General features: G+C 47.2%; 10 protein-coding genes across 10 annotated transcripts; 3 read left to right on the top strand and 7 right to left on the bottom strand.

Annotated features, from left to right (window-relative positions):
• Positions 1–228: 228 nt before the first annotated feature.
• Positions 229–2,211, top strand: TRUGW13939_01220 (uncharacterized protein; the record flags this gene model as incomplete). The annotated part of the gene is made up of 5 exons (XM_035484422.1): positions 229–303; positions 360–448; positions 510–809; positions 876–1,328; positions 1,383–2,211. The coding sequence occupies 5 exons, from the start codon at positions 229–231 to the stop codon at positions 2,209–2,211; spliced, it is 1,746 nt and encodes a 581-aa protein (XP_035340315.1).
• Positions 2,212–2,284: 73 nt separating this feature from the next.
• Positions 2,285–4,204, bottom strand: TRUGW13939_01219 (uncharacterized protein; the record flags this gene model as incomplete). Its single annotated transcript, XM_035484421.1, has 7 exons — positions 2,285–2,532; positions 2,607–2,706; positions 2,760–3,418; positions 3,477–3,653; positions 3,724–3,852; positions 3,908–3,960; positions 4,053–4,204. The coding sequence occupies 7 exons, from the start codon at positions 4,202–4,204 to the stop codon at positions 2,285–2,287; spliced, it is 1,518 nt and encodes a 505-aa protein (XP_035340314.1).
• A 610-nt stretch (positions 4,205–4,814) lies between these two features.
• Positions 4,815–5,462, bottom strand: TRUGW13939_01218 (uncharacterized protein; the record flags this gene model as incomplete). The annotated part of the gene is made up of 1 exon (XM_035484420.1): positions 4,815–5,462. The coding sequence occupies one exon, from the start codon at positions 5,460–5,462 to the stop codon at positions 4,815–4,817; it is 648 nt and encodes a 215-aa protein (XP_035340313.1).
• A 641-nt stretch (positions 5,463–6,103) lies between these two features.
• Positions 6,104–8,352, bottom strand: TRUGW13939_01217 (uncharacterized protein; the record flags this gene model as incomplete). The annotated part of the gene is made up of 2 exons (XM_035484419.1): positions 6,104–8,261; positions 8,321–8,352. 2 exons carry the CDS (start codon positions 8,350–8,352, stop codon positions 6,104–6,106), a joined length of 2,190 nt encoding a protein of 729 aa, XP_035340312.1.
• Positions 8,353–8,804: 452 nt separating this feature from the next.
• Positions 8,805–15,623, bottom strand: TRUGW13939_01216 (uncharacterized protein; the record flags this gene model as incomplete). Its single annotated transcript, XM_035484418.1, has 4 exons — positions 8,805–9,330; positions 9,388–10,834; positions 10,918–15,536; positions 15,586–15,623. 4 exons carry the CDS (start codon positions 15,621–15,623, stop codon positions 8,805–8,807), a joined length of 6,630 nt encoding a protein of 2,209 aa, XP_035340311.1.
• Positions 15,624–16,235: 612 nt separating this feature from the next.
• TRUGW13939_01215 (uncharacterized protein) lies at positions 16,236–19,257 on the top strand (the record flags this gene model as incomplete). Its single annotated transcript, XM_035484417.1, has 4 exons — positions 16,236–16,271; positions 16,336–16,485; positions 16,544–17,456; positions 17,510–19,257. The coding sequence occupies 4 exons, from the start codon at positions 16,236–16,238 to the stop codon at positions 19,255–19,257; spliced, it is 2,847 nt and encodes a 948-aa protein (XP_035340310.1).
• Positions 19,258–19,402: 145 nt separating this feature from the next.
• TRUGW13939_01214 (uncharacterized protein) lies at positions 19,403–20,332 on the bottom strand (the record flags this gene model as incomplete). The annotated part of the gene is made up of 1 exon (XM_035484416.1): positions 19,403–20,332. One exon carries the CDS (start codon positions 20,330–20,332, stop codon positions 19,403–19,405), a length of 930 nt encoding a protein of 309 aa, XP_035340309.1.
• Positions 20,333–23,291: 2,959 nt separating this feature from the next.
• Positions 23,292–25,129, bottom strand: TRUGW13939_01213 (uncharacterized protein; the record flags this gene model as incomplete). The annotated part of the gene is made up of 6 exons (XM_035484415.1): positions 23,292–24,178; positions 24,235–24,292; positions 24,342–24,484; positions 24,541–24,600; positions 24,660–24,848; positions 24,904–25,129. 6 exons carry the CDS (start codon positions 25,127–25,129, stop codon positions 23,292–23,294), a joined length of 1,563 nt encoding a protein of 520 aa, XP_035340308.1.
• Positions 25,130–25,345: 216 nt separating this feature from the next.
• On the bottom strand, positions 25,346–25,786 carry TRUGW13939_01212 (uncharacterized protein; the record flags this gene model as incomplete). Its single annotated transcript, XM_035484414.1, has 1 exon — positions 25,346–25,786. One exon carries the CDS (start codon positions 25,784–25,786, stop codon positions 25,346–25,348), a length of 441 nt encoding a protein of 146 aa, XP_035340307.1.
• A 575-nt stretch (positions 25,787–26,361) lies between these two features.
• Positions 26,362–26,958, top strand: TRUGW13939_01211 (uncharacterized protein; the record flags this gene model as incomplete). Its single annotated transcript, XM_035484413.1, has 1 exon — positions 26,362–26,958. The coding sequence occupies one exon, from the start codon at positions 26,362–26,364 to the stop codon at positions 26,956–26,958; it is 597 nt and encodes a 198-aa protein (XP_035340306.1).
• Between the last annotated feature and the right edge of the window lie 3 nt (positions 26,959–26,961).

Below are 26,961 nucleotides of genomic sequence, written 5' to 3'. Positions count from 1 at the left end.
GAATGATGTGATACTAAGATCTGAATCGTAGGTTATATGGCTTCAGAATGAGAGAGACATGGTACCTTGGTGGTTTGATTAGGGCTAGAGATGGTGAGGATGCAGATATTTGTGCGTTTTTCCATTTTTATTTTTCTCCTGTTCTTTTTTTCTTTTTCACTGTTTTTCAGGGGCAGATAGATCACATTTATCCGCCATATCACTTGATAAAAACATCTGACAAACATCATGGGAGCTTCTACACAAGCAGGAAAGGCTAAAAACATCAAGACCCTCCCGGTAACCCTCTTGTCGGGGTTCTTGGTATGATGTCCCATCTGTCCAAAGGGAACAATGCACTAATAAATCACTGGAAACAGGGCAGCGGGAAAACAACCCTTCTCGAGCACATTCTCAAATCCACTGATCATGGCTTAAAAATCGCCGTCATCGTGAACGACATGGCTTCGTTTGTTTACCCTTTCCGGCATCTCATACTGAATACAAGATCTAACCCTTTATGATTTCAGACTAAACATCGATGCTGCCCTGATCACCCATCACAAAGTCTCACAGACGCAGGAAAAGCTAATCCAGCTCCAAAATGGTTGTATCTGCTGCACTCTGCGCGGAGACTTGCTCTCTGAATTGGCACGTCTTGCCCAATCGGACGGTGCAGTTGACTACGTTATCATTGAGAGTACGGGCATTAGTGAACCAATGCAGGTTGCCGAGACGTTTACGGCGGAGTTTAGCTCTGCTATGATGGATATCGATGTTGCGGAACTAGATGCTAATGGACAGGAAGAGCGAAGAATTTTGATGGAGGTGTAAGTCTTCATTTTCTTTTTCCTTTGTAGAATAACGTGGCTGACACAATTTTCATCGAAATGTAGAGCAGAACTAGGTGGCCTCCACAATCTTGCTACACTCGACACAACCGTCACTGTTATCGACGCATTCAATCTCTTCTCCAACTTCCACACCCCCGAATTTCTCTCGGACCGATACGGCTCTGACGAGATCGTGCCAGAGGACGAACGGACGATTTCCGACCTGATGGTCGACCAGATCGAGTTTGCTGATGTGTTGATTATCAACAAAATTGACACTGTCGACAAGGACGTACAGCGGAAAATTCGAGACCTTATCAACCTGCTCAACCCGGACGCGAAAGTAATCGAAACAAGTTACAGCAAGGTTGACATCAAGGAAATTGTTCAAACGGGCAGGTTCAATTTCATCAAGGCGGCATCTGGAGCAGGCTGGTTGAGAAGCTTGCATGAAATGGCCATGTTGGACACGGCAGATGGGAAGAAGAGAATGGCGCCGAAGCCAGAGACTTTGGAGTGAGTTTTAAATACGTTGATGTCCTATTAAAATCATATACTGACGAGGAAAAGGTACGGAATCAACAATTTTGTCTACACAGCCCGACGCCCCTTTCATTCTCGAAGGCTATTTGCTCTCTTGCAAGATAAATTCATTCTTCTACAAAACCGAGAAACTGAGGAGAACGAGGATGACGAAGATGACGAAGATGACGATGAGACCATGGAAGACGATGAAGAGGAGGAAGAAGACACAGAAGACAACAAATCCGAACTAGCAGAATTCACCCAACTTGAACCGCCCACCATTCTCGCCAACAAAAAGGCCCATCCCGCCTTTGGACCTGTTCTCCGCTCCAAAGGATTCTTCTGGCTCGCAACCCGCGGTATGCAATTCGGCGAATGGAGCCAAGCCGGTGGCATACTCACCATTAGTTGCGGCGGTGTCTGGTTCAGCGAACTCCCGCGCGAAATGTGGCCTGAAGATCACGATGTCGTCGAGTCAATCGAGCGTGATTTCGTGGGAGAATGGGGCGATCGCAGACAGGAAATTGTGTTTATTGGTGAAGGAATCGATTGCGACAGGATCTCAAAAGCGCTGGACGAATGTCTACTATCTAACAAGGAGATGAAGCAGTGGGAAAGAGTCATGAGGAACCCAAAATTGTCTTCGACAGAAAAGGAAGATGCATTGAATGAGTTGTGGGAGGATGGATGGGAGGAGTGGCCGGATGTTGATATTGTTGATGTCGACGAGGACGAGATGGATGTCGATACCAGCGGTGCTACTGTTGGAAAAGGTCAAAAGCATCGCATAAGCGAGCATATTGGAAATGGGCATAAACACCATGGCCATTCTCACACCAACGCCCATGTTACATCTCCCATGGTCAAAGTGTGAAAAGCAACAAGGTCAAAACCATGTTAATGCGGTGTTTTCTCATTCTAGGCTAAAAAATAAAATAAAATGTTAATTAGTTCTTCGGCTGTTCGCTTGTGGCCTGCACCTGGCCATCGCCATGGCTAGCCGTATGGTGAATGGTATCTTCGGTTCTCGTGGGTTGTTCATCAAACATCTGGTCACGTCTCTCTTGTCTCTTCTCTCTGCGGTGATACCACCAAATAACGTAAATCATTACCAGTTGCAAGGCACTGACGCCACACAAGATACTATAGCCCATTGTAAACTTGGGGGCGTATTTGGAAGTATCCAATATGACGACTGTAGAAAATGATTAGCTTTAACTTGTAACCATAGCATTGTACAAGACTGTAAGAAGAGGAAGGGAAACGAACCAGGAACCCAGGCAACAAACGCTTGTCCAAACGTTTGAGAGACACCAATAACAATGGCTCTTTCTTCTGGATCTTTAGCACATATTTCATTGGCCCATGCCTTTTGAAGTTAGCAAAATGAATCAAATTCATAACTTTTTGGAGGAGACTAACGAATAGAATAGGCCAGAAACCCCAACTTGCGCCATTAAGCAGATACCCAACTAGTGTCGCGGCGAATCCCGGGCCAATAGCTACCAGGATCATGCCGACGAGGTTGATTATACCGGGAATAAGAAGAGTCCCCCATCTGTTCCCGTCAAACGCGTCGGATATCCAGCTATATGCAAGCGTTGTGACGAGACCAACCGCCTGCCCTGCCGTCGGAATAAGATTGACTTGATAAACGGAAAATCGGTTGAGAGCTTTCAGCCAGACAGCAAAGTAGTTGAGTGGCTGTGTGGCAACGCACTGGAAAATTAGGGCGGCCGTGAATGCGTACAGCGGCCAATGAGTCAGGACGCGCTTGATCTTAGCCCATGACAATAGCACGGGTGGCCGGCGACCATATGCTTCCATTCGCTTGACTGCGAAACTGACCTGACTGGGTGATAGCCAGCGAGCTTTGCAGATGTATGGATTGTCTGGAATAGCAATATAGCCATAGATACTAAACGGGAGCGAAATGACACCGCAGAAAATGAAGAGCCAACGCCAGCCGGCAAGCCCCAGGTGTCCATCCATGCCGTTGTAGATACCTGCTTGGAGGTAGCCACTGAACATGCTAGCAGCATAGCATGCGGAGTAGAAGATTGCGATCCGCTTGGAAAGTTCTTCATAGTTGTTTAGCAAACAAAAAGAGGAAATGAAACAAAAGAGGAAGAAGCGTACCACGAGGAGTATACCAGCTACCCATAATAGTCAAAACACCGACAGCAAATGGACTTTCCAAGAAGCCGAGAACAATGCGCAGAGCAAATACATCTCGGACATTCCGGGCGCCAGCGAAACAGAATGTGACGATTGACCAGAGCAATTCACATGTTGGCAGCCAAATTGATGGGCGGACTAAAATTTTCGGAAGCCAGTCAACAAAAAAGGAAACAGCACATATTATGGACATACGTGGGAGACGAACCTCGTGTCAAGATGAGCTGTGACGGGACTTGGCCGATGATATAGCCAATGATGAAAAACGTCGAGAGCAGGTTATAGTCAGCTCCGGAAAAGTTCAAGTCTTCCTTCATGCCAGAAACATATGCATTTGCTAGTCAAGTTTAGTATCTAGTTTATGCATTGACGGCGGGGATTGTGGTACTTACTGACATTCGCCGAGTCCAAGAGTCGTACAAAGTATCCGATTGTAGCCCAGCTCCTGTCAAAATAATGGCATTAATATAAGTATATGCCATACAAAACGACATATAGCGACATTATAATATTGCCAAAACAAGCAAAAGAACTTACATGATAAAAATATCGAGTCTTCGTACGAGAGCTCTCTCCTCTTGGGTCCGATCCCCGCCATCCCAGATGACATTTTCGATTCGCTGCCATCGGGTCAGCGGCTGTTTCGCTGTTTCGAGATCAGCATCAGCTACGATGGGAGGGCCGCTCATGGTGCCGGGTTGCAGATGGCACGAGAATCAAGCACCTAAAGCCTGAAGGTTGAGAAGTATGAAAAGAAGAGAATAACGGAGCCATGCAGTCATTACGTGATTCCTCAACATCGGTGAATGCTAATGTAAAATTTTAAGGATTAACACGCTTTAAGGCTAGCTTTGTATTGAGTGATACATTGACAGCATAAATTACTATTATGGGACAAGTCGCAAGGAAAAGCCATCATTCATAAAAAACCGTCTTGTAATACGTTACCACTAAGGGTGAGCGCTTTGGGACTAGTGGTAAGATCTTGATAAGATAAAACTCACCAAGCTCCGAGCTTCGGCTTCCCTCGGCAACTATAACGATCTTCGTACACAGTGGATAATACCAAATTTTAATAATTAAACGCTCATATTGTGATGCAGAGGCTACATCAATGCTATTTAAAAGGCAATCCCAAACACCAATAATGCATGACAGCTTCAAATGTTGAAACTGCTACCCAAAGCCCAACCAGCGGGATAACAAAATAGCATACATGAAATGGAATCGCTCTCCCCAGCAATCCATATGATTTTTTTTAGAAACCAAAAAAAAAAAAAAGGGGAGGGAAAGGTTCAATCAAAAACGACCTTTTGGTGGCAGAATCAGGTCCGAAGAGCCCTCCATGCGAGCTCGCAACATGGCCTCCTGCCACTCACGCTCCAATCTCTGCGCGAGTCCAGGGCACTCATCTTGGTCAGCATCTAGTGTTCCTGAATCTTCTGTAGCATGAACAGACAAACCAAAAGAAGACTCAACAGGACTTTCACAGCCACGCATCCCGATAAAACGACCAATCCGACGACGCTTTGTCGCAATGTCAGTCGTGTCTTCGGACTCGGTGCCAATCCAGGCAGGGATCATTTTGGGGTACTCAAAGCTCTCGGGCATCGGAGGCCAGACTTGATGGTAGTGGCGAGCAATATCATCAAGCTGCTGATTCGTGAGCAAATGGAATGCGAGGATGGACTGAGGAGCGTCAGGGTGTGCCTCGCCGCTGGTCACCGAGACTAGCACGGCAAGTTTCTTCGAAAAGTGCTCTATCGTCGGCTTAAATTGAGGACTGACGCCTTTTCCCCGGTGGATTTGCGGTGCGAGTTCTGCGAGTTCTGCGAGGTTCTCAAGCCCTTCAGGCAGCGGTGTGTCATCAGTGTGGAATAGACTAGTGAATGAGTCTCGGCGTTCATTGTTCTCTTGAGAGAAAAGCTTTTCGCGGTTGTCAGACATTGTTTTTTTTTCTTCCAAATTTTCGTAAGTATTAATCTTTCCAAAATATATATAGAGGGTAAAAGTATATATCGCAGCAGTTCGCTTTGAAGTCGTCAATTATGTAGCTGTAATTATGTCCGATTCGTATAAGGGTTCAAATATTCGTAATAAAACTTCCGACCCAGCAGATTGATCAAAAGAGAGTATGTATATGTATATATATTAAGATAAATGTAAGAGAGTGTGGAACTGTTGAAGGCGATGACTCCAACCAAACCAAGTTCATCTGCTGGGGCTTAAGTAGTCATAAGTCGTTACAGTCATGCTAGCCCCGCTCAAAGGCTGGAACAAACTAAGGAGAACAGTCATTGTCATCTGATGTTTCGGAAATGAGATAAAACAATGAGCAAAGAAACTTGTATGTGAAGCCATTGTATGTGTGAAACACACAATCTACATTCATTCCGAATGAAGGGAAAAACGGCTTTTAAATAATGACCATCAAAAGAACCGAAATGGCGAGAAAGAAAATATATAAATATCATAAAAAGAGTGTACTGTAGACCCCAATAAGTACACTTACAACTCACAAAAGCGTTGTATCGCTCTTTATTGTCTCGTTGTCTTCGGGACAACGCAATAGTATCGTCTTTGGTGATCTACCTCAAAGGCACAGTTGTAACTTTCTTCCCGGCTGTATCTGTCGATAACGGGCCAAAAATAGCCTCGTGATGGGTCGTAGACAGTTGAGGTAACCCAGCGTATTTGTTTATCCAGTTAATAACAGCATAGTGCCACACCAAAGAGTTCTCGGGCTGCAGCACCCAGTGATTCTCATCCGGGAATGTCAAAAACCCACTGTCGATACCCTTCATCTGCAAGACATTAAAAGCGGCTAATCCTTCTGCCATGGTCAGCCGATAATCCAGCTCGTTATGTATGATCAGGTGTGGCGTTTCCCAGTTCGCTGTGAACCGAGAGGGGTCCCATTTTTGCCACTCATCAGGGACTTTCCACAACGGGCCCTTAAGGTCAGCAAGGGGAAAGTACTGTTCTTCACTGGCGAGCTGGGAAACCATGCTAAAGACACCATCGTGAGTGACGAGAGCCTTGAATTTGCGGCCGAGAGGATGGCCTTGGATCCAGTTCATCATATAACCTCCGTACGATGCTCCCAAACCGACGGCCCGATCGGTATCAACGTATTTCAAATTCTTCTTGATGTAATCAAATCCCCTCTCCAGGTCGAGATATGGTAGTCCTCCCCAGTTTCCTTGGATCGCATCGGTAAACTCCTGGCCATACCCGGTGCTGCCGGTAGGGTTTGGCGTCACGACGACGTAACCCTGTTCGGCAAACACGGCGGGATTCCAACGAGTGCTCCATTGATCGTTCCATGCAGCCTCAGGTCCTCCATGCACCAGGAACGCAAGGGGATATTTCTCGTCTGGGTTGAAGTTTGACGGCTTCACAACAAAGGCGTGGATGGGTTGTGAGTTTTCTCCCTTGTACCAGATTTCATCTACTTGAGAACGCGACAGACCAAGCGAAGAACCGCCACGACTGATCGAAGAGACAACTTTCGCTTCCTCCGCCCTCTCAGGGTCAATTATTGTGTACACACTCGGCTCCACCAAGTTGCTGCTGGTGACAAGAAGAAGGTTAGAGTCTGCCGTTAGAGGAGCAACTCCCGTGACAGAGCCGGTACTGGCCAGCTTTTTCAGATCGTCCGGCTTCGCATTCAGAATGTTGTCAATGGGGAGTTGGTACAACACTACTCTGCCATTCTCTTCCACTGTGACTAGTAGCGACTTGTTGTCTTGCGCCCATGTGATCGAGCTCGGACTCAGATTCCAGTCTCCCTTTCCATCCTTGGATTCAAACACCTCCAAAAGCTGACCACTCCAAGGGTTGGGTACAAAGATGATACGATTCTTGTCGGCTTCGTGGCCGTCCTTCTTCTGGACCAAGAATGAAATCGCACTGCCATCTTTTGACAGTACCGGCGAGGACATAGCTCCCTCGAGTCCTTTCATTTGACAGATCTTGGCCTCTCGCGTACTCAGATCGGTCCATGACGGCATCGGGCAGTAATAACACACACATGCCGTGTGCGTGGCTGGGTTGACCTCTGGATCCTTGGCAATGAAAACGACAGCATTTGGGCTGACATCAAAGCCATCCGTGCCACCAAACGGTGGTATAGGTGCTTCGACACCGTCGAGTCCAGAGACAGCGAGCAGGTTCGTCAAGCCCGAAGAGGCATATTTCTTAACCTTGTCAGATGCTGTCGATTCCGGGCTTTGCAGCAATCCGTACCACAGAGAGTTTCGCTGCTGCTCAACATACGAATCCCAGTGGCGAACCCAAATCGAAGAGTAGTACTTGCCGCTGCTCAGAGGCTTCTTTGCATCTTTCGGGTTGTACAGCGTGCCGTCAGGGTTGGCTTTGCCCGAGACAACAAAGCCAGTCTTTCCCGGCTCAATCGTGGTCAGCTTCAAGTCGGAAACTGGTCCTGGCACGGTTCCCGCAGTGTAGGAGCGTCCAGGGTCTCGCGCATCTCCAATGATAAAGCCGGTATTTCCATTGTCTTTCTCCTTTAACCAAATAAGAAAGTCTCCGTCGTCCAGCCATTGAGGGTTACTAGCACCAGCATCGCTGGTGACGACTGAACTGTTGCCAGACTCGAGGTCGACGACGCGAATCTCGTTTGTTTTGCTATGCGTGGAGAAGGAATAGGTCGTCTGGGTGTACACGGCCAACGTACCAGACGAGTTAGGAACGGCGGGGGATCGTCGTGGCGCAGAAAGCAACACCCTTTGATAATAATCAGTCACTGGCAAAGTCCTGAGTCGCGCATTTCGTGAGAGACTTACTCGGGGGTGAACTTGGCCGCTCTGATAGTCATGGCGGCGATTCTTCGATGTTCTTGGCAAGTGGAGCGACACGATCTAGCTCTCGCGGTGGCAATTCAGACCTGGATATTGCCGTCTGTGTACTGTGTAATGCTTATTTGGTGTGATAATATGGTTTAATTAAGGAGCACACTCTCATCTCACAGTGGAAGATGAGGGGGAATGCGACATGTCGAGGCGGGGCTCTGTAGCTGTGGAGACGCCCGTAGCAAGTGATAGGGCAGGTCTCGGTGGGTCGTGAGCCTTGCGGTTAAGGCCGGACCTGGGGCTGTTGCGAATCTATTCTTGGCAATGGAATTTCAAAAAAGATATTTGGAACATAATTAGGTATTTTGATTTATCCGACCTGTATCACACAATAGAAAACATCCAAAACAACTCAATATAAAAAAATCACTCAAGTGGTACAAACATAATTTTCTTTGTCATCAGCTAAACATCATGCTCACTCTTCCTCTTCCTCCTCACTTTCGTCTTCGTCCATTCCCTCCGCTGCGGTGATGGTAAATGTCGGGTCCTGATCGACGCCAACATAGCTGTCACTCATCAGGTAGAGTGTTAACTCGTGCTCGCCAGGCGTCGGTACAATATACTCCAGCCGTGTCTGCAACTGACGGCCAAAGGTGACTCGCTTGATGGCGAGGAGGCTCCTTGTCTTCTCTTCACCAACCACCAGCCACCAGTTCTCCATCTTCTTGGCAGGGTAAAATGGCGCATGAACCGTTGTGTCAGGATCTTCGTCCTCAACATCACGCTCAATCTTGATCTTGAGATATGCCGGATCACCTGCAGTTATACCCTCGGGGTCCTCAACTTGGAAGTCCAGTTCAACATTCGGATACTTGTCGTTGGTGAAAGCTGCAGCTTGGGCAAGCTGCTTGTTATCGAAACCAAGGCGCTTAATAAGGGTGCCGTAGTCTTTGTTTTCAGAAGGATCCATTGCCTCCATAAATTCAAAGACATCGTTGATCCTAGAGTTAAAAAATTTAGCTTTATGGCCAGACAAAAATTCGGCTTGAGGTACATACTTGAAATCATTGGCCACCTTGACAACTTCGGGCGTAAAGTGAGGGATTTGCTTGAGGGGACTATCCCGATCCCACATAGATTGAACAACCATTTGTGACATTTCCATGGCGTTCATTGCGTTGATGTGGCCTTCCGAAGATAGGACATCAACGCATGCACTCAGCAGATTCAGCACCTTGCTAACAATGACTTCTTGGTCTTTGGCCAGATCAATTGGCAGCTGTAGTCGTGAGAAATGAGCTTGGAGAAGCACGAAGGCCTTGAAGTGAGGTGAGTCGTAGGCTGGTTCAGACATCTTTACAGGAACTCGCTCGTAAACCCTTCTCAAGATGTGGTCTTCATGTCGGCGCATTTGGATCGACTCGAATTCTGTGGCAGACGTGACGATTTCCAGGATGCCCTTGAGCCTTGTGCGAGCAGAGAGAGACAAGAGGAAGGTCTGCATAGTAATAAAAGATATGTTGTAGTATGCCGAGATCATGGCAGCATTTAGCGGCGAGACAGTGTCGTCCTCCTCATCCAATTCAATGATCTTGGCCTCCGAGAGTTCTTTCAACGTGTTTTCCACGAGTTCTGATAAGAATGTGCTCAGACCCTCATGGCTAACATCTGTTAACCCGTAGAAACTTGGATTTGCAAGAAGGCGTCGGTAAAAGTAGGTGTATGTCATCCAGTCCACTGCATCTTGAGTAGAGCCAACAGTCTTGGTACTGACCTCAGTCACAAAGGCATCGTGGAGAGCCTGAGCGAGCCCTGACTCAAGAGGCAAGGCCTCTGCCAAGAATCTCTTGTAATACGGCCGCTTAGTCTCTGATACCATTAGCAACCCACGTCCAACTTTGTCCACCCCAGGGCGAGACGCTTTTCCAAACATTTGAAGAATTTCACTGATTGGGTAGTCTATGTAGCGGTGCTCCCTGCCTTCAAAGAATTGCGTGCCCATCACGATGACCAAGTGAGCGGTGAAGTCAATCTCCCAGCAAACATCTCGAGAAGCTAGCATCACTTGGATGGCCCCGATGTTGAACAGGTGCGATACAATGCGTTTGTCGTTATTGCTCAGGGCTTCATGGTAGTAACCAACACCATGTGAAACAGACTCGGCCAGTGTTCTTTCGTGCAGCCTCTCCAGCAGCGGGGAAATCTCATTGACGTCGGCATGCAGAAAACGATCTTCGTTGTCGTCGGCGACGCAAGCAGCCAAAATATCGATAGCTGTCGAGCGAACTTGTTTTCGACTGGGAACAAACACAAGAGCCGGCTTGTCGGATGAAAGCTGATTGGCTATAGCGTGATATACGGGTTTGGCCATAGCCATCATAAGAGAAGGAAAGTGCGGTATTGTGAAGGACTGGATATGCAATTCCAGTGGAACGGGTCTGGCACTTGGGCTGAAGTTGTAAATGAAATGGCGATTTGCTCCGATCCATTCACCGATGTCCCGAGCTGCAAAGGAATCGTTAGCATTGGTAAACAAGGAAAAGAAAGCAAAAGTTATTTGGATCGCTGTGGATGAGGGTTGTGCTTACCGTTCGACAATGGCACACTCAAGCCAATCAACCTCATATCACTCTCAGTCTGCAATTTGATGAACTGCATCCTGCTAACAACTATTTCATATGTATAACCCAGGTATCCACCAACCAAATGGAGCTCATCGGCAATGAAGAGGCTCACGCTCTGAACGTTCTTCCTCCTTTGCCACTGGCGAGACAAGACATCCCATTGCACAGGGGTGGCAAGAACCAAGTCTGCAGAATCTAGTAATTTCAGGTCGGCTGTAGTCTCTCCGGTGAGCTTGACGATGGTTTTACCACCAGCAACCGGGCTAAGTCGCTTTTGCCAATCGTTGTATCGTTGGTCAATGAGTTCCTGGAATGGAGCTATGTAAACTGCACGGCCAGCTTTGCCCTGCGCCCAGTGACGCAGAAGGGCCAACTCCGCACAAACGGTCTTACCGCTACCCACAGGGGCAGCGAGAAAGACCGCCTCATCAGATTCAAACAGAGTCTTGAAAGCTTGACTTTGAATTCGGTTAAATGATTGCCAGTTTGGATAGAGATTCTTGAATTCTTCGCGTTTCAAGGCTTGAATAGGGACGCGCTGGATGTCAAGAAGGGGCGTGTGAGGAGGGAAGCGCTCAGGAAGGATCAACTTCTGGAAAGATACTGCAACCTTGGTTTCGGAATGCATCCATCGATCGGAAGTGATATGGAGGAAGTAGTGAGGAGGTATGGGGTCAGATATGGGGACAGTGAATTCCATGATATGATCAGTCACTTCACCCTGTGTATACTCCCGACGCAAAATGAATTGGTCATGGAACAGGATTTCCTCTCCGTCACAATCTTCAACAATGACCCAGAAGCTTTCAGCGGCGCCGTGTACAGAATCATCCCAAACAAAGTTAGGTGTGATGGTGAGTTCAACGCGTAGTAATGACCTAGTCATTGGCTGAACTTGAGCTTGCACCTCGAGGCGTGGGAACTTAGAGACGAGATCACACACAATGCGGCCAGCTTTTGGCATTCCAAGAAGTTCGCCCATGCGTGGAGGATCAAGATCGAAATAGCTCGGCCAAGGCACATCGATTCTCTCTGCCTTCTGCATTATATCGCGTGGACATGATGGGAATTGACGCAACGGGGTCATTGTTGGCCACATCCGTTTCTCTGCCATCTTGCATAGGTTCAGGGCGGTTTTGGCAACTGACGACCAGCCCTTCTTTAAACTGATTTCAAAGATGGCTCGAAGAAGTCGACCGGCAGATTGAGTAACGTAGACCATATCTGCCATCAAAGCGAGACCTTCCAGCTTCAGTCGAGAAATGTATGCTTGGAGAAGAACGTTGATCTTGGCATGCGGTTCCTCGATTCCTTCTTTGACCGGCACAGGTACACGTCCCAATAACTTGGCGAGTTCCAACTTCTCATCCTGTCGAACTGGAATATACTTGAATTCCTCACTGAGAGAAAATATTCTGAACAATTCAACAGTGCCGATTGCTGGCTGAAGGTGGTGGTTATATATTTGCATAGAGGTGTGGCTGATGTAGTAATGAGAAGCAACCCGTCCAAGCTCCGTGGACTGAAGTTTACCGGTCTTCTTGTCATACTTGACTAGGCCAGCTTTCTCAAGTAGGGTAGCGGCAGAGTGAATCAGATCCACACGCTTCTGCTCCAGAGTATCATCGTTTGCGTAATCAGCACCAACGCTGTATAACCCAGGCGATCGGAGCATTCGAATATAAAGATAAGTGTAGCCAAGCCATTCCATTCCTTGGTTGCGGTTGCGAACATTTCCAAGCACAATTTCGGCATTCAAATTGTCGGCGAGTTTGCTAATCAGTTGACTTTCAATCGGGAGCTGCTGATTCAGAAGTGAAAGGAAAAACTGCATCTCATTCTGTGTGGTTATAATTGTTCCCAGGCCTTCTGTATCGTACTGAGGACGACCTGCCCTACCAAGCATCTGCAAAGTGTCTTGGGGGCTAAGCTGGACAAAGGATCCATGCTCTGGCGAGTAGACTTGGGTTCCCTTGATCAGAACTGTATGAGCGGGCAAATTGACACCCCATGCCAACGTTGCTGTACAGACAAGAACTTGGATGCTGCCGTCACTGAAAAGACTGGCCACTGAGTCTCTGTCTGCCAAAGAGAGACCAGCATGGTGAATTCCAAATCCATATGGAAGTATGTCCTTGAGAGCAGCATCGTCAACATTCTCAGCTTCCTCGGCCAAGATAGCCCTGCTTGCTGCATCACTCCGCAGTACTTGACCAATGGTCTCCATCTCAATAGCCTTGTCTCTGATGTAGCGAGCCGTCTTGGCTGTCTCTTTTCGGGAGTGGACAAAGATGAGCATTTGATGACCTTTGGCACAATTCTCCAATACTTTGTTGTAGCAGACATCGTTCATTGTTTTCAACTGTTTGATGGCCTTCTTGTCGGTAACACCGATGAACTCTTGTCTCAATGGGCACGGGCGATATGTCCCATCAAAATGGAATAGAGACTTTGTTGCATCAACTCGTAGGAAACTGGCAACGTCTTTGTAATTTGGAAGGGTGGCGGAAAGGCCAACAATTCTAGTTGGTTCTTCGGTGGTTTCGCTCTGGCGAAGGGTTCGGCTAACAACAGCTTCTAAAACTGGGCCACGGTCGTCGTGCAAAAGATGGATTTCATCAATAATAAGAAGACGGACGAGTTTCGTATAACTTGAATCTGTTGCTTTTCGGGTAATGATGTCCCATTTTTCCGGCGTGGTGACGATAACTTGGGTATCCGCAATTTGCTGTTTCGTAAGTTGGCGATCACCTGTCAACTCCGATACACGGATTCCATAGGGCTCCAGTCGCTTGCCAAAGTTACCGACCTGTTCTTGGACCAAGGCCTTCAGTGGAGCAATATACACAATTTTAAAGTCATCGAGCATGATTTCTCCAGTTTCCGAGTTCCGGTTCTTCCCAATCTCACGAAGTATCGTGAGCATGGCAACGTTGGTCTTTCCGGAGCCGGTAGGGGCACAGATGAGCATATTGCCATCATCGTGAAAGGCAGCAGGGTAACACTTTGTCTGGACCCGGTTAAGTTCCTTAGAAGAACCGAAACCGACTTGGGCCCAATCCGGAAGCTCGGTGGTAGGAAGGTTCCTTTCCCCAGGATCACGCTTTGCTTTGGGAGGCGGGACATGAATTTCCTCATATCCCTTGAAAGTCCTTTTCGTCGATCCTTGAGGCAGCTTCACGTTGGGGTTGGTCATCAAATGATTTCCTTGGTCGAATTTCAAAGATTCAAGGTTCACTAAACGAGTTGGCATCAGACCACCGGACGGGGCCTTGGCTTCTTGCTGCTGAGTGCCATCAGGACCAGCAGGAAGGTCGAGGTCCATAAGGTCCATCTTTATTTTTTTACCAGGTCGTTGTGTTTCGTCTCCAGCACCAGCTCGTCCGAGAATCTGGTCCAAGATATCACGATGCCCAGCCTCCACCATCTCGCTTTCAACGAGAAGACGAGCGTCATTGTCTTCAGCAACCCGTCTCCACTTCGTGGCCCAAACAATTCTATCTCTGTTTTTCACGAGAGTAGTAACCAGATCTGGGTGATCGTAGTCGAATAGCTCCATCAAATCATTTTCGATGTCTCGAATCTGGCGTTCGCCACCATCTGGCGTTTGGCCACCGAGAATATCCAGAGCGGTCTGGGCGGTTTCCGTTGTTTGATGCTCATCTTGGTAGATTGCGCGAATCTGTCGCTGCAACCAGTACGCATCGATTTCACGAACCGGTACAAAATTCTTTGATGCGGTGGCGGCTTTGGCGTCTGTAAGGCCGCCACCATCCAAAATCATGTCTTCATCTTCATCAAGTCCGGTTCGTTCAGCGGCGATGTCTTCCTCGCCTGCTCGATCTCCAACGTCCGAAGCTTCCTCGTCTGATTCATCATCATCACGTACTTCGTCCATCTTTCGGAGCCCTCCCTCTTCTTCGTCGGATTCATCGAAGACCACGGCGACACCCTGTCTTTCATCAAGTTCGGCTTCATCTCCCCCAGCAGCACCATCTTCCATATCTTCGTCTTCGTCTTGGGCATCGTAGTCTGTAATTTTCTTCCCCAAATTAACAATTTCATTGAACTCCTTTGGATTCATTGTCGATCCTAGCAGATCGTCGACCTCTTTTTTCTTGTCGAAGTCCTTCATGTCCTCGTCTTTGAGTGTTTCCAACACGGCATCTGCTGCGCTTCGCACTACTTCGTGGGGAACGTCACCGAGATGATTGGCGGTCATTGTAAGAATCAAATCATAGGTCGCTCTCGTAGCAGGGGTTCTAGGACGGTATCTGAGGCCTTCAATAAGCATATCAGCAGCCGAAAGAATTCCTGCTCCACGAAGCTGGTCCTGCTCTCCGCGCTTTCGCTTTCGCTGCTCGCGTTCAAGGACATCTGCACCCTCGGCGATAGCTCCTCTTTCGATGTCTACATTCGCCGTCGCAGACTTCTTCCCCTCGGGAACTTCTTCACGAGCATTTCGCGATCCCATGTCTCGTATATTTATCCGCCCAGCGAGGGATTCTGGGTCTCCTGTCGCATCGTCGCCAGGACGGGTTATGAATCGGCGATCGGCTTGAAGCACCAAATTGCTCATCGCCCTAGGGATAGTTAGAAGCCAGTTGTGAGAGTTAATCTCGGATAACTTACGAGTATTTGTACTGCGCAACATTGTTAGGGTCCGACATCTTGACTGAACTGTTGCAGTATTCAAGTATATGGCAAATAATCCTCCCTTCCTCAGTGTCGAGCTTGCTTATCCCTCGATAAGCCTGAAAAAACTATAATGTCGAAATAGATTCGCAAAAAATCGAGGGCGAAGTCGTTTCGCAGAGCACTGAAAACTCTTTTGCGGCTCAACGAGAGCTCCGCACCGGTGGCGCGTTCAATATCTTTTGAGCTGCCACTTATCGAACAGCGACGTGAAAAAATATGCTAAATTTTAGCAGTATTGCATGCTCCCGTAGCAGCAAGCAGTATGGTTTCGTGGTAGGAGCTGCTTCGAACAATTGCAGACTCTGGAGGCGCAAGGTGGAGGTTCACTTTGTCCGCGAGGCAAACTTTGGAAAGTGCTCGGGCGGTGGAGCCGCCCACGATTCTGCCAGGAAATTTCATTGGCGGCGAAAGCGGCGAGGGGAGCTCGCGACAAAATAACTAGTTATGAGCTATATTATTGTACTCGTTGATGCGATTTAACGGCGATGTACCATGCATGCCCGGGCTTCTTATGGGAGAAGGCTAGCCATTACGGGCTTGACCTCGTTCGCCTCTGGCCCTCACTACAGCGCCATTAGAACAATATGCGACAGCACGCGACGACCCGCTTTTCGAATTCCGTATATACAGACGCCCATATGCCACACGAGAGGCGCAAGAACCAAGACAAAAGCAAAACTGCAGGATCTGCCGCAGGGTGCGTTGAAGCTTGAAGCTTACAATGATGGATCCGACGATGCGCCTCGGTACCCAACTGTTGTGCAGGGGCACAGGAACAACATGGAGAAATTCAAGAACTGCGTCGTCCTGACTCGCGTTGGAGGTTTCTACGAGGTAGGTAGTGCAGTTATGCTAGTTGGTTTCAATATTTGGCAGTGTTAACGATAGGCAGCTTTATTTTGAACAAGCAGAAGAATTAGCCCATCATCTCAATATCAAACTCGCGTCAAAGAAGACCAACGCCGGACCGGTCCCCATGGCTGGTTTCCCATTCTTTCAGCTGGACCGATTCCTGAAAGTGCTTGTACAGGATCTGAATAAATATGTGGCTATCAGTGAAGAGTTTATGAATCCAGCGGAAGAGAAATCCAAGTCCGGAGGATTGCTATTCGACCGCAAAGTCACCCGGGTCATCACGCCAGGCACGCTGATTGACGAAAAGTTCATCGACACGTCTCAGAACAACTTCCTTTTGTCCCTCTACGTGGACACGAATATTGCAGATAACAGCAATGATAAAGCCCCCACCGCAGCTCATCTTCTACTTTCGGGCACTGAACGTGTCGGGCTCGCCTGGATGGATTTGTCCACGGGAGACTTCTTTACCCAAGTAACTACGAGCCAGATGCTTCCATCAGCAATCGCCCGGATCGGGGCGAGGGAAATTATAGCTGATCAGCGGCTACAAGATCTCCTAGGTCAAGAACTTCGGATGCTTGTGGGAATAGACCATCACCTTCTTACGTTGTTCGATGCGCCTCAAACCGCAAAGCCAATGTCGGAATGGACTCCTATGCTAGAGGCACCAGTATCACTCGAGACGGAGTCTGTGTTCACCAATGAAGAAGTGGCAGCAGGATTCAGTCTTCTCGAGTATGTAAGGATTCAACTTCAAGGTGTCGACATGAAGCTACAACCACCTCGTCGGCGGCATTTGGAAGAATCTATGGGAATCGATCGCAGCAGTCTCAGGGGCCTTGAAATCTTGGAGACGGCACGAGATGGTCTGGGTAAAGGCAGCGTGTTTCATGCCGTTCGCAGAACTGCCACGAAAAGCGGCGCGCGCCTTCTTCGGGATCGATTAAGTATGAGTTCCATTGGTCAAAAACACGTATGGTTTCTAACAATAATTAACTAGCATCACCATCAACGTCCTTGCCCATGATCAACGAGCGCCTTGATCTTGTTGCTTACTTAATTGAAAATGAAAATATACGAGAAACGATCATCTCGCTTCTCAAACGGAGCTACGACTCCCAAAGACTTGTACAGAAATTCACATTGGGTAGAGGTGATCCAGATGACTTGATATGCTTGTCCAGGGCCATTGAAGCTTCTCGAGAAGTCCGTCGAGTGCTGACAGACTCCCAGAGTCGCCTCGCTTCTACTTCTGAGAACTACTTGAAAAGCATGGACGCTTTGGTCAACAGGTTGCTTCTTGACGGTCCTATAGAATTGGCAGAGAAGATTCTTGCTGCGATCGACGAGGAAGGGCTTCTCCAAAAGCAACGTATAGAGGATAACAATGCGGCCGAGGCTGCCGGTCTTGCACAAGAAGTTGCTCTAAACGAGGGTGTGCCTGAAGACCTAGATTCTATACCTAGAAAGGTGCGCTTCAAGACGACTGGTCGACGGGGAGTTTCGGTCGAGTCAGATCGAGGAGATGTAGACACCTGGATTATGAGACGTGACGCCAGTGACACTTTGCAAAGGCTGCACGAAAATATCGATGCACTCACAACCGAAAAGATGAATCTCACAACTCGCCTACAAGAGCAGGTGGGATCGTCTGGGTTGACACTCAAATGGACCCCTGGCCTTGGCTATATATGCCACGTCAAAGGGGCGAAGATTTCGCAAGAGGCACTTGAAGATCTCGGTGTCACGCGTAATGTTTCCTCAACCAAGAGTACGCGGTCTTTCTATTTACCAGAATGGTCCAAACTGGGTGCACGAATTGATCAAGCAAGAGTTCATATCCGTTCTGAGGAACAGCGGATATTCGAGGATCTTCGTCGAGGAGTAATTCTCAACCTGGTGAAGATCCGTCGCAATGCAGCCGTGATGGACGAATTGGATGTCGCATGTTCATTCGCCACGTTGGCAAGGGAACAGCAAATGGTACGGCCCATATTAAATACAACTACTTCCCATCGCATTGTTGGTGGAAGACACCCTACAGTCAAACTAGGGCTCGAGGAGCAGGGTCGACCATTTGTTAGCAACGATTGCTTCATCGGTGACTCTGAGCGTGTGTGGCTCATCACGGGCCCAAACATGGCTGGAAAGAGTACATTTTTACGACAAAACGCACTGATAACGATCCTAGCCCAAGTTGGCTCTTTTGTGCCCGCAGAATATGCAGAAATCGGGATGGTTGATCAGATCTTCAGTCGTATTGGTGCAGCCGATGACCTCTTTCGGGATCAGTCAACCTTTATGGTGGAAATGCTTGAGACTGCTTCGATTTTGAAACAGGCCACTGCTCGATCTTTTGTCATCATGGACGAGGTCGGGCGAGGCACCACGCCCGAAGATGGGACTGCAGTTGGCTTTGCTTGTCTGCATCATTTGTACAGTGTGAATAAGTGCCGGACCTTATTCGCAACTCACTTCCACGCTCTCGCCGACCTGTCTGCCGGTTTTGAGAACCTAGGGACTTATTGCACAGATATCAAAGAAAGCCCATCGGGCTCTTTTTCTTTTGTGCATAAACTGCGAAAGGGTGTCAACCGGCAATCTCACGCTCTCAAGGTAGCCCGTCTAGCAGGTCTTCCAGACAGTGCACTCTCGGTGGCGCAGGATCTACTTGATCAGATGCACTCTACAAAGAACCCTGGACGGCCTGAAGACAAGGCCACCCTGGCAGGGGCAGGGGCCGGCTAAGCCTAGGCCCTTTTTTCGGACTCATGATCTCTCTACTGGATTCTTCTTTGGTTATTTATGCCCTGGCCAATGGCGATGTATATTACTTTTTATTATTTGATACCCTTTTGTACAATACTTGTAATAACAGCATGAGTTGCAATTTTCACAGTTTAGACAACCTTTTCAAGTCATCCAACAGATCATCCTCCTCATCACTCAGACTTTTCAGGTCGACGATAATTCCATCTGTAAAAGCTGCCTCTTGGCAGTCCTCGTCATCGACGCCATTCACGTATTGAGCGACGACAAAATCGACTCGCCGTGAGCCGAGCACCACCATCGGGGCATGCCAGGTGCCGGCTCCGTACGTGACAGCCTGTCCACCACGGGCGATAAAAGCCTTCACATTCTCGAGATCTGGCGGATCACGGATGGTGACCCGATTATTTAGATCGTTCTCGCCTCTAGTAGTAGTACTGTCGCTACTCGTCGTCGCAGCGGCAGCCTGGCCCTTCAACGTAGGCGCAACAATGATGAGGAATGCAGGCTCCTCCTGCTCCTCGTCTTGATGGGCAGCACCGTCAAGAACAATATCAACATCCCCATCTCCATACCCTTGCCAATCGTGGCTTTTCTTGTCCGGTTTGCGATCGCGAATCACACGTCTCTGACTCGACAGATCGAGCGGCACAAACGTCTGAGTTGTATAAGGATGTCGCTCGAGAATCCGCACATCGAAAACATGTCCCTTGGGATGATCCTGGGTGGACTCGCGTCGAGGTTTGCGCGGAAAGCAGGCGAACATGCTCAGTCGAGCCTGGGCGGCGCGGCCGCTCGGACAGGCATTCTCGTAGCCATTGCCGAGGGGTGTGATGGGGCTTATTTTGACAGCAGAGCCTTGGTTGGCGTATACGGGTGTTGCGGGAACAGGGTGAGGCAGTTCGAGAGAGGGGAGGTCGTTGGGTGCACTGTTTAGATCTCGAGGGAACGGCGTCGAAATAACGGTGCCAAAGGGGGCGAATGCTTGGTGCGTCAGCGGTTCAGGCGTGATGCGGACAAGCGGGGGAGGTGAGATCAGCGTCGGCGGTGCCATTCTGGTTTCTTCAGCTACAGTGAGAGAATAAACCAGAGGTCGTAAAAAATCACACTCGTGTGAAGAAGCCAACCGTCGATCGATTAAACTTGAAGCTGGTTCTAGCTTCCCCGCTGGCTGTCAGTGTCAGGGCCCACCCTCGGCTGGAATGTCCGACGGCCTAGAATAGCCTCTTTTTTAACATCATGTAGACACCTAATAATACAAATGGTTCTTAAAACATGGAATGTTTCCTTGCGTAGGGGGGGTTCGAGTATGTTGCTCTTTTTCTGTTTGAAACGCTATTTTTTTGCGGGCGTATCAATTGATGCAGAGGTACCTGCATATGTAGGGGAACAATATAGCACTGTCAAACTTTAAAAAGATGAATGTTTTAATGTTAAAATTCATATACATTGAATGATGATAGATGCTCGGCATGAAAGGCCAATGCATGTAACCCGATACTTCAATAGCCAATTATTCGAGAAGCAACAGTTGAGACCGGTTGTAGAGGAACGTTGGTATTACAAATAAGGATCATCAATCGATACGTGCTACAATATTTATGACTTAAAGTTTTGTAAGACTACCGAATTTTAACGCATATCAGGCAGTTGAACATTCAAATGTTGTGAGGCCATGCAGGAATTAGAAATATGCCGGTTAGTAATATATTGATACTGTAGCTTTACAAGATGCCATCAATTGATGTCAAAATTGGCAGCGTGTAAAAAACTGCAAAAGTAATATAGGCATCGTTTCGTTATTTATCATTATATAGCCATTATCAGGCCTCGAACATTTGAAGTACTACACTCCTGGTGTCAAAGCTACGTATTGGAGGACTGGTAATAACATTAAGCCACTGACTCCTCAACCATGTTTCCCCAGATTTAATGTTGACAGGAAGACCATTCCGTTCTAGACTGAGTACATATGTATCTTCCCGAAAGCATTTCCTCCGGCATTAATTATTTTGCTCGCTTCAATATTTATCATAAAATCCTGTATCACCTGGTCTGCACATGAGCCCATTGACAGATCATTGTCCAGGGGATATGAACCAATTGATTGATCCAATAGTGTCTTCCTCGCAACAATGTGTCACGGTTACACTGGCAGCCTGCAGCTGTACCATGCAAAGAGTTCGTTCAGTTCATATCATATATGAGGGTAGGGCCGGGAAATAATGGATTGTTTTACCGTGTTTAGAAGTATTCCTTTTCATTCGTATATTATGCTCTGTTCAACCAGCCAATTCTCTCGGCCCGAATCACAATGAGCGACACAACGTACCAGGAGGAATGAAGGGAAAGAGGCGGGAGAAATCACAATTCCTTCAATTAAATATGTGCTTGACGGAAATAAAATATTTTTTGCTTGAACCCGTGAATTTGACCTTGCAAAACTGACGGTACAAATCGACCACGCAATAGTAGTAAGACCAATCATGAAATCCTACTCTGCGTGCAATCGAGTAACTATAGTAACCTACATCACTCGAGTACAGTCAGCTAGTCTTGCATAATGTGCCTAGTCGGCATTTTTTATTATTTACGGAGTTATACCCACGATGCAGTCGGTGACCACCAATGGTTGATGCCTGGTTAGGGCGTGCGGTATTGAGATCGGCGATAAGAGAACAATAGGCAAACACTTGCTAACATGAATTTTGTGTGACATTAATTATGAAATAGCTGTGCATAAAGCCTGCAAATATTCTTAAACTACATTGAAGTGCTTCCCCTCATAGTTTGATGTTACGCAGTTAAATCTACGTGCATAAGGTAATATTCTAGTTTTTCCAATCATTTATACATGCAATATTATACATGTATATTTTTATGCCATATCTTTATCTAGCCATTGCAATTTAATTTGTAAGCCGGTTTACATTTCAGTATGTAGACCTCAGTCTAACACTATTAAATTGGTTCTTGGTAAATAGAAAAATTATATATACCTGTGTTCCAGGCGACTTTCAGCTGTACGTTCCTTCTCATACAAACTTTATATACGCCATATTAGAAATTGATTCCGTGCTCACATTTTCAGTTTATACTTTGTCAAGTCGAACAACCAGTCACTATGTTGAGAGAGCCTATCTCACAATCAGACTCCAACAGCCATACATCACCAACAGCCAACGGCAATAACAGTCAGCTATCTGTTTGTTCTTCGAACCCGAGAACTCCCCAGTCAACATACCAATCCACCACCGGGACACAGACAGCTGCGACTGAAGAAACTGGCCCTATTGACGAAGGATTCCTGCTAGTCGGTGGACACAATCAGTACGCCCCCTTCCAATGCTATCAGCCTTTGCCTCTGTTTTATTTGAGTCTATAAATGCTTGACCACTTCCTCTTATTCTGCTCACATCTAGTAGGCAAGGAATAAATCTTGAGCAGGACATATTGCAAATCGGGGCCTGGATCGAACCGCAAATTCAAATTTTTGTTGCCCATGCCCCTGAGGAAGTCATGGTGTCTTTTCAAGTCACGTCAAATGATCTAGATACTGCAATTTGCGGCTGACAATATGTTGAGCACTGTATGCTGAGGGCTACCAATTTGTATATATGATGGCTCTACATAACGATTACTCCGATTGTCGAGGGACCAACTCATCAATTGATACACTCATGTCTATGTTACTGTGAACAGTGCTAGGTGGAACTATGTTGATGTGCATATATTATAGTGCAATTTATTTCAACCATATTTGAATACGCATCAGCTCAATTCTGCGTGTGGCGAAAATCAAACAAAAATCACATGGATCCACTCAATATTAACCTATACTCATCGATACAACACAGTTTAACTACATCTCAAGCCGCATCCATTGAGGAGCCGAGTCATGGCCGCTCAAGCTCTGCATTAACCATCTTCGCGTATCGATTTAAACAATTATAATATGGTTCTGTTGACTTTTTTCATTTCCTACTTTGTAGTGGAATATTCAACACAACTTCTTAAGACTGATGCCTGTTCCGAACGTTCACCTCTGACATCTTCTTAGATGTCCCTTCGCAACGCTGGGGCACATGCTTGTCCTTGTACTTGGATTCTTTTCCTCGAGATCTTTTAGTGTCCTTCTCCCGCCTATCACGCTCAGTGGGCTCGTTATCTGAACCATCAGAAGATCTAGAATGACTGTATTCTTGATCCTGGTCTGAATATTCTGAGCGACCGCTTCGCCCCAGCGAGGAGTGACTCTGTCTCGACCCATCGGGGCTAATATCATCGTCCTCGGAGGACTCGGAGGACTCGGAAAACCCGGCTCCTTGTGTCTTTTTGTGTCGGTGTGCCTTTGAGAACCGTTTCTTTTGGTAATGCGAGTCATGCTTGGGATTCCAGTCATCTTTTCGGAGAGAACTTTGTTCTGCGAGGGCTGAATGGTCCATTCCAATAACCGCGTGGAAATAGCTGTCGAACTTGATCGACGCTTTTTCGACCTTTTCGAAGTGTTTTGTGCGGAGGACAGGCTGATAAGTGGAATCTAGACCCTTTTTCTTGGCCTTTTCGATCTTCTCTATGGCATCGTTCTCAGCAAGCGCAACGGCAACGTGGAAAGCGTTCCGAATCTGCCTGCCGTACCATCGAGCTCCTGACAGCTTGGTCTTGAAGTGGCGCTTAGCAAATTTTTCGATTTCTTGTTCTTTTACCTTAATATTAACTCCATAGCGCCTTTTCATGAGCTTTATATTCTCATGAAATATGTTCAGTGTGGATTGCTTGTTCAGGGGTCGGTAGTAAAGACTCATATGTATCCGGGATCGGAACGCTTCGTCCATCCTGCCAACTCGGTTGGTGGTCAAGAAGAGAATTCCCTGGTAGTACTCGAGGACACGCAAGAATACTATCATGATTCACATCAGCGAGTTTTTAACGGAGAAGATAGCCTACCGTACTTACCGGAAACTATACTATTGTGCTTAATGCTTTGGCCTCTCTGGCTCAAGAACACATCGGCCTGTAATGGTATTAGTTCAGTCTAATAGTGGTCATGTAGACAAACCCACCTCGTCCAGTAGAAGAACACAGTTCCACTTCTGAGCTTGAACGAAAATCCGGTTTAGCCGGGCCTCGACATCTTCAGCAGTGATACCCAAGTCCCCGCAAGTGATTGGATAAAGAGGACGTTTACATATCTCCGCCACACATTCTACCTCTGGTTAACTCTGGGTAATTTAAACTAGACATGTTTCAAAAGGGCCATACCGGCAGTTGAGGTTTTCCCAACTCCTGGGGCGCCGTGAAGGAGGATAATCAACCCCTTCCCTGTAGGACGATTTGGGTTAGGAAAGAAGGTATCAACATTAAAGAATGAGATTGCGTACCTTTTCCACGGATTAGATCGACCTGGGGATCGTTCTTTGGGAGATTTTCGCTTCGTTTACGAAGATGTGCCTGAACAAGGGACAAGACCATTTCCTTATGACCTTCCTCCAACACGAGCGAATCCCACCCTCTTTCGCCTTTATCAATCTTGTCGTCGTCAATCACAGTATGGTTGACATCTACAACAACTGAAATATAGCTAAGTTAGTATTAGCACGGAGAAACTGTTGACTCGTCACTCACCCCACTTTCGGTCTTTCAAAACGAATGCGAACAATCGGTGGGGAAAGAGAATGAGGTCTTCTGTAGGTATCTGACTTAGGTCGTCACTGAGATATCGCACATCCGTAGTTAGCAACGCTTTGTCGGTGATGAAATCTTCCATTCGGTGCTGATCGAGTTCACGGTCATCGAAGATACAATCGTTTTCACAACAGTCTACTTCTTGGTAACGACCAGCGGACATCATGGTGACTTCGGCCGCGTTTGCCAGAGCGGGAGGTCGGATATTAAAGCCCACCTTATACTCCTAGCTGGTGTCTTTGTCTTGTTTATCCCACAATGCAGCTTTGATATCAACAATGATCTGGCTATCAATCTCCTCGACTTCATGCAAGTTTGGGCCGCGGTACTGAGTATGTGCTCCCCGTGAAAAATGAAGGAACTTCCGACCATTGTCTGAAAGCTACTTTTGAATAGTTGGATCGTTGGCAAACTTTAAAGGATATATGGGGAGCGTCATTATTTCTTGCGATCCGTTGTACCCCTGAATCGTGAATGAGAAGGTGACGGGCCCAAACTTGGTCCCGTCAAAGTCTATTTGATAACAAGTTATGACGAAGTCGCTGAATTTCTCTGGAACTCTGTATGGCTGGGTGGTGTAGTTTCGATTGTCCTCCGGAGGCGAGAGATAAGGACGGCCGCCCGTGACATGCAATACCCGAAATGCTTTGAGTGGTTTCTGAGAGGTGATGACCTCCTCCCCAGGCTGGAAAATGTACCAGAGATCAGAGAAGTAAATTTGCGAGATAGAAGAGTTCTCAAAATTCTTCAGAGTATTGAGGTCATTATCCATAAACTGGATTAAACAGCTTAGTTCTTTATAAGCTTGTTCTGTGCCGTACATGTCGAGTAATGGTTGGTCTTTTTCGCGGACGAAATCCCTTCGATCGCCATTGGAACTTTCAATGGCCCTCTCTAGATTGAAACAATCGATATCATCATTGCAACCTGGTCCTGACACGAGATAGCTCTACCATTGAGAACTTTCTCCTAGAGATACTAAAAGCCCAATCCGTCAACTATAGATGTATGTATCATCAATTGATTTTGTCAGTTCGCGCGTTACATGTAAATTCTGACACAAAATTTCCAGGGTTGAAAGAAATGTGTCAGACATTGAAGAAAAAAGATACCCCGAGCCCAAAAGCTTATATATCGTCCAGCGAGCTGTCAGCGTGTCTGCTTCCCGCCTCTTCTTTGATCCAGGATTCTACACGTCGTATAAGGTCTCCGGAATTGGCGGCAGAGCAAGTCCTACAAGCAGGATTTGCAATGGATCAAAAAAAGCTCATTCCGGCAGTATGGCTCATGTCCGAAAAAAAAGTCCGTCGCTGGTTCAAATCGTCCCATACACGTACCCTTCTCGTAAATGGGAGCGGTACACTAGCCCGGACCACTCCCATATCCTTTTTCTGCGCAATGCTTGTTCAAAATCTCAAAAAAATTGAGTCTATCGTGGTGCTGAGTCATTACTGTGGGCTGTACACGCCCTCGGACGATGACCTCGACGAAGAGCTATCTGGTGGGAGTGGCATCTTGAGAGACTTGCTAGTTCAACTCATGGCCCAGTGGAAATTCGGCAAACTCACGTCCCTTGACGAAGACGATGTTGATCTAGTGAAAAATAAAAGTGCCAGTTTGAATCTCAAAACTCTACGACGCATATTTCACAATCTGATTGTTGGCTTGCCAGCGGGGACGCCTTTATTCATTATCATCGATAACATCAATTATTATGAAACCAGCGAGCTGCGGAGAGAGACCAAGAAAGCAATCAGAGAAATTAACCAGCTTCTCTCTGTCCGCAAGGTCAAGGCATTGGTGAAGATATTTGTCACAGCTGCGAACAGGGCGTTTGAAATAGGCGATTGCTTTCAGGATGAGGACAAGATAGTGGTGCCAGCGCATCCGAGCGGAGACAAAATGGGCTTTGCAGACAAACGTTTTGAATTGGATTTTGGAACTCAGATTGCCAATTTGAAGAGGTCGAGTCAACAACTAGACAAACCCAAGTAACTG

Source organism: Talaromyces rugulosus, chromosome I (genome assembly GCF_013368755.1).
Source record: "Talaromyces rugulosus chromosome I, complete sequence".
Classification (NCBI taxonomy): domain Eukaryota; kingdom Fungi; phylum Ascomycota; class Eurotiomycetes; order Eurotiales; family Trichocomaceae; genus Talaromyces; species Talaromyces rugulosus.
Note: the sequence above shows the minus strand (reverse complement) of the source record. Positions and strands in the feature narration are given on the sequence as shown.